This window comes from Cyprinodon variegatus, unplaced genomic scaffold, assembly GCF_000732505.1.
Source record: "Cyprinodon variegatus isolate N-32 unplaced genomic scaffold, C_variegatus-1.0 Scaffold104, whole genome shotgun sequence".
Taxonomy (NCBI): Eukaryota; Metazoa; Chordata; class Actinopteri; order Cyprinodontiformes; family Cyprinodontidae; genus Cyprinodon; species Cyprinodon variegatus.
Window position 1 is genome coordinate 1,026,411 of NW_015150557.1, and position 6,424 is coordinate 1,032,834.

Here is a 6,424-nt window from a genome sequence, read left to right on the forward strand (position 1 = left end):
CATCCATCCATCCACCCATCCATCTCATTCTAATCTAGCTGTCCAGTCAGATCGTTGGCTAGCTTATAATCAAACAAACAAGATTAAAAAGTAGCTTCCTCACATTACCCCATCCAATCACCATGCTTTGTGGATATTGACACAATGCGATCAAACATGTATGCATTGTGGGAGAACTAGAATTTGCCAAAGTACTAATTTTTTCATGTTCTTTTTGGTTTTTTTTGTGTGTGCTTACTTTCTTTAGGGAGAAAGGGGAAGTACAGGTGAAACGGGAGCAATGGTATGATTTACGAATGAGCTGCACAGCTCTGTAGGAATGCTTTACATCACCACAAGCTCCTAAATGAGCTAACTATTTTTTTTTGACTGGAAACAATGCAGATTTTTAGTTTCACACAACAGCCAACATCTACAGTATGGCAAGAATTTTACAGCTCTATGGATAACAAAACTTAAATTTGTTCTTTACATGATTGATATATAGTTTCTTTTAACTGAACTTACTCGGCATACTGCATTTTGTATATTTGAATTACTCTAACTGCCTTTTGGGGAAAGTTTATTTCATTCTAACATACACTTTAAATATCTCATCTCAACAGGGGATAAAAGGTGATCAAGGAGAACATGGACAACCAGGAGTTCCAGTGAGTTTATCTTCAATATCATTATTAATATCGTTTAATTTTGTGGATTTCACAGATTTTTTTACTGATTAGATAATAATGAAAGCTGAATCTCATATTATTATTATTTTTTATAAGATCTTACTAACATTTTTAGAACTTTGGTCAAAAGCTACATTTCTTTCAAAAAACATATTTCACCACATGCTATTAAAAAGTATGTACTTGACAAAAATGTGACAAAAATATTTACAGAAAAAAAATATACATTCTTCTCTTTCTGTCATCATAAATCAAACATGTCCTATTTTAGGAATATCAGCATTATCACCTTATTTTTATAAACATACCAAAACATTAAAGCTCTGGCTTTTTTTCTGCATTTGATTTAGCTGTATAAAGATTTTCTACTATCCTGCTACATTAATGTGTATTATTCTGTATAGACGTTTTTTTTCTCCTTTTAAATGAAATTCAACTTGTTTCCTTTAAAGTTCAAACTATGTTTCCATAGGTATAGTACATCATTCCATTTCACTGGCATTGTACCAAGGCCTACTTTGTGGCAACAATGACCGCAGACGCTTTTGCGTGAATTTGCAAATTTCTTTCAGAACACTAAAAAGGTGAAGAAGTTGGTGATGCAGTTGAGTTTCCGATTCAAACAATTGCTTTGTGGTAAATGTTAACATCTGCATATCCTTCACCAATGAACTTGCGCCGCTTGGTCAATAAAATAAGATCTGCATATTGGCGAAAACAAAAATGGGGCAAACATTTTGCGCATGCTGTCTGCTGAATTGCGAACGCAAATCCATTTACACACTCTTTTAAGATCTGCTCTGCCTGCACAAACATTTCTGAACCTGTTTTGAAACAACAAAAACCCCCTGAAGATCAGGCTCTAAGTGTAGTTTATCTTCTAAAAAACAAATATATTCTAATTATTCTGCCAAGTTGCAGATTGAAATATTTTCTTCTTGATCTAAAAGACAAAAGGTGAAATCTGGCTCATTGTCAGACAGGAAAAAAAAAGAACAATAAACCTTGTGTAACCATTTGATAAGTGTCAGAACATCATACGCTTTTTTTTTCACATTATTCAATTGCATTTTCAATAAAATATTTATGCTGACTTTAGTATATGTGCTTTGTTCCTTCATGGGACTTTTGATGTAATCTTTTTGCTGCTGTAACACCAGAATTTCCTCATTGTGGGACAATAAAGGGATTTCTTTTTTCTATATAGTTACAAATGATTTTTTATTTTGACTCATTGCAATTAATAAAATAGATTGATGTGCATTTTGATGTGTTGATACACTAGTTTTAAATCAGACATGAGTTCTCTTAACTTTCTAATGTCTTTGATGATTTATTCTGTTTATCAGGGGTCACCTGGTCCAATGGGATTGAAGGGAGAGGTATGTTGAGAGGAACATAATGGGATTAGTATACATCAGTGCAGCTTGTTTAGGTACATACATTTCTAACATAAGGGAGGTATTCTTGCCAGAAAGGGATAGCAGGGGATCCAGGACAGAGAGGACCAGAAGGTCAAACTGGGCGGCCTGGACAACCAGGTCGGTCTGGCCCAACTGGTCCACAAGGGATCCGAGGGGACACAGGCCCACCTGGACCACCTGGACCTGAAGGCAGATCTGTAAGTTTGTCACTTAATGAAAACAGAAAGCTGTTCAGTCATTATTTCTGACATGCAGGGATGACTAACAAGTTACACTTATCCCCTACAGACAAGTGCAATGTCAGATAGTCACATCCGGCAAATCTGCAGAGACATTCTGAGAAGTGAGTAGCCTTAGAGACTTATCAAAGAGATGTTTCTACACAACTGCACCCTTTGTAACCTCTTTATTATCACTGGTCATAGGTGAGCTGCCTTTATTAATGCTAAGCAACCAGCAGAGTAGCTGTTCAAGATGTCAAGGTCAACCTGGATCTCCTGGTCCACAAGGTCCAGCTGGTCCCCAGGGTCTTCGAGGTCTTCCAGGGCTTAGTGGTTCCAGAGGACACCCAGGTCGTCCAGGGCGTCCTGGGATTATCGGGCTCAAAGGTAAGAGCAGAATTACATTAAAATAGTAGAACATTTGTTTCCCAATTGTTTCAAAGGAATAATTGTGCTTGTAGGAGAACCGGGTTACAAAGGTGAGAAGGGGAACCCTGGTCAAGTAATGGTTGGAGACCAGGGACCTCCTGGGCCTCCAGGTAAGAAAATGTTGCTTTTCATTCTTTAAAACACATAATTATCTTCACTGAAAGAACATCACTGAAATTATTTAGGTCTTTTCACAATGAATTGACATCTTAAGGGTATGTATGATTATTATTAGAACTATTGCTCAACTCTGTTGGGGTTATAGTTTAAGATTGTTATGCACTACTGAGCAAAGCTCAGGAACTAAATTTCATCTGTTTTGCTCATAGCCAGATTATAAGTACATTTTTTTTATTTAAAAAACAGGAAATATGAAATAGAAAAACAAAAATTAGATATGTATTAACCTTAATCATACCTATAATGTTTGGGGCAGATTTAGAGGTAGGTTTAGAAAAAGATTGCCCTTCAGCCATCTCGACGGAATGAAGCAACATCTCAATTAGCCAACAGGAAACACTCACAGGCATTGCTAAGCAAAATTTCAAAGCAATCAACATCCGATTAGCAAGAGTGACAGTACTGAGCAGTAGTCTGATTTTGACAGTTTTAACTTTCTTTGGGAGATTTTGGTTTGAAACTTCTCATCAGCTGTTCAACAGACTGGGTTAATTGACACATGATTTTCAATAAAACCCTTTTTGCTTATCTATCCTTCTTCTGCTTCTTGTTTAATTTTGAAGCTCAACTTAAAATTTGGTTTTGAACTACAAATATTGTACTTGACAGTCGAAAGATTTTAATCTGGTGTGTATTAATTTCCATGTCTGAAATCAAAATTAATTTACAGAATGTAAAAAAAAAGTGCTCTAGGCAAATCAAAAGAGTACAATTTTGAAGGCATTTAATTCAAATGTTGGAATTTCTTCGCTGTTTCTGATCACATTGTTGCTCTGATTGCCATTTGCATTAAACTCTTGTTTCATCAAACAGCTGACATGGTTCATCGTATTTGTCTTGACAGGGCCCATTGGTCCCCAAGGGTACAGCAAAACAGGCCCTCCTGGTAAGCCTGGGCTTCCTGGTCAAAATGGAGCAGAGGGTAAACCAGGTAATCCTGGCGTTCCGGGCCAGCCCGGGGTATGTGACCCATCACTGTGCTACGCTAGCATGATGAGAAGGAGTTCATTCAGCAAAGGCCCAAACTATTGACATATTGAAATGTCATGAACATCTCCAATCTACAGCTGATGTGGAACAAACAGCCATTCTCAGGAAGATTTCATCTCTACAGTTTATCTTTGACTTTGAAACTAAAAGTACCTCCTCTGACATTTTGTGTGCTTACATTCAACATTATTGTATTTTTTAACATGCATATTGAATATAATTAAGATTATTGTTATTTTTTTGTCTTTTAACATTTTTTGAGGTTTTCGGGATGTTATGAGATCAGAAAATTGGCTCCTTTGAATACCTCCATCTGAGAACCTTGAAATCTTGTGTCATTGTGGCTGGTACACTTCCCTATAGTGCCCCCTTGTGTTTCTTTAGTGCATGATGCTCCTAACTAAATTCACTGCTCAGACAGTGAACCTCACAGACTGCAAAGTTTTTAATTTTTTTTTTTTTACATGATTTCATTTTTTTTCTCTTTTGTTATAATCAACATTTTCTGTAAAGTTGGCATGTGAAGATTTTTTTTCTTTCGTACTGATGGTGAACTTTTCTTTTAATCTTTCCAAGCAGGTATTGAATAACCTGAGATAACATAGCACTGTCCCCAACAGTCTTTAAAAGACCTTACTCTTCATATTTAGGATGGAAATCTTAGAAAGATTTCTCATGTAGAAATTTCAACACTCACCAGGATTATTTGTAATTGTTCCATTAGGTATTTTGTTGTTATTTATAAGAGTCATATGTGTGCATTGAAGCAGTAAAGCATCTTTAACAATTGTGTTAATGTTATGATTTTATGACCTTTGTATTTTTTTTCTGTCATCTTTTATAAACTAGAAATAAAGATTCAATAAAAATATGAAATGCATTCCACTCATGCTTTAACCAATTACCTTGTGCTTAAACAAATACAGATAAAGTTGTATTTAGCACCAGATTGTTAATCTTATCTGTGACATGGGTGTGATATATTCAGTATCTAAATGAAGTGTGACTGGAAAACAAGGTTACAGCCAAAAATTTGTTAATCTCCCATTTCAGTTTTGAAAGCTTACATTCTTTAGGAAACTGGTCAACCAAAATGCCTAATTTGTTTTTGAGGGCAGTGAATACAGTGCCTTAAATCTATTCTACTTGATTTTTTGCCTTTACTTCATTGTAACTCCATCAAAGCATCACATGGACACAAGCAGATCCATTAAACGGGATTATTGACAGCTGTAAGTCCATCTTCATCCATGTCTACTGTGAAAACTAAGGACAAGATTTACAAATTAAACTGACATAACTGCATTAATAGCATTTGCAAAGTTTAAAATAACTGAAAAATTAAATACATTCCGGGCATCATGATCAAAAACGAACAATTGCTGTAAATAATAAAGGTTTTACAGCCAGTTATTTCAACACCAGCTTGTCGAAAATACCCCACCAAATCAAGACCAAAAACTTCTCTTATCACTTGTGATGTGGGAGGGCAGTTTGCAAAACCCAGTCCTTCAACAAAATACAATCCCTTTAAAACCTTTTGCATAAAAATGAATTCATTATATTAATTTCAAATAAATACAATTAATAAATGAAAACCATTCCTAAAAATATTTTCTGCAGCTAGATTCATATTCATTATTAATTATAAACCACTTCAAAACATGGTATTGGCGTTTTATATACAAAGTGGCACATGATATCAAAGTGGAGGTAAAGTTATAAAAGGTTTCACATTCTTTTTTATGAAGTTAAAAGAGAGATAGCATAGCACTGTGTTTCAATACAGCTGGAAATCTTTTAAGAGATGTGTCTACCAGCTGTGGATATTGAGAGACTCTATGTGCAGATCATTTGCTCCAGCTTAGACAGCAAAAAGAAAATCTGTGAAAATCAATTTTTTTTGGCCTTGCTGTAAATTCTGTTTTCAAGTTAGACATTGCATGACTAAAACCACTTTGATCTAAAGCATTCCATTAAAGCTATGGTTGTATGTTTTAGTTCATCCTGCAGGAACATTAGACCCCTGACCTAGGATTTTGAAGCTTATAATTTGTTTTATTTCAAGAAAATGTCCTGCAATTGGCACGCCTGCAGCCTTTTTCATGTGTCTGAGCACATATACAATCCACCTGAGGACCACTGCGAGCACCATCAGATATTTAGTTTAGCCACAAAACTTGTTATTAGCCTGGGAACCTAGCAAGTTACTAGGCTTGTTAAAAGAATAAGTTATTACAGCAGTTTACTTTTAATTTAGGTGATTTTTCCCCCTTATGATAAAAAAAAAAAAAAAAAATCTTTTTGTTCATGAGATATGTTATATGCTGTATGTAAGAGTCCTGCTTTGGCCATAGTGAGTGTTCTGCCCTGGAAGAAATGAGTTACAACTTTCAAACTTTATGTTCACATTAAAACACTTATATTTTGCACAATGAAATGTATGATGAAGCTTGTCATACAGTATAAATTCCTAGAACTTTGTATTTCATGTTATTTTTAGCATTTC

The 6,424-nt window shown here is 35.1% G+C and overlaps 1 protein-coding gene across 2 annotated transcripts in view; it reads left to right on the forward strand.

The window, feature by feature from the left end:
* LOC107084605 (collagen alpha-1(XXI) chain-like) overlaps positions 1-4,760 on the forward strand; it is a 30,740-nt gene extending 25,980 nt beyond the window's left edge. For both annotated transcript variants that reach the window (XM_015374527.1, XM_015374528.1), the window contains exons 22-29: positions 248-283; positions 606-650; positions 2,021-2,053; positions 2,146-2,292; positions 2,384-2,438; positions 2,521-2,703; positions 2,778-2,855; positions 3,770-4,760. In XM_015374527.1, the coding sequence (XP_015230013.1) occupies positions 248-283; positions 606-650; positions 2,021-2,053; positions 2,146-2,292; positions 2,384-2,438; positions 2,521-2,703; positions 2,778-2,855; positions 3,770-3,957 (765 nt within the window). In that variant the 3' untranslated portion in view covers positions 3,958-4,760. The remainder of the gene's footprint in view (positions 1-247; positions 284-605; positions 651-2,020; positions 2,054-2,145; positions 2,293-2,383; positions 2,439-2,520; positions 2,704-2,777; positions 2,856-3,769) is intronic.
* The last annotated feature ends 1,664 nt before the right edge of the window (positions 4,761-6,424 follow it).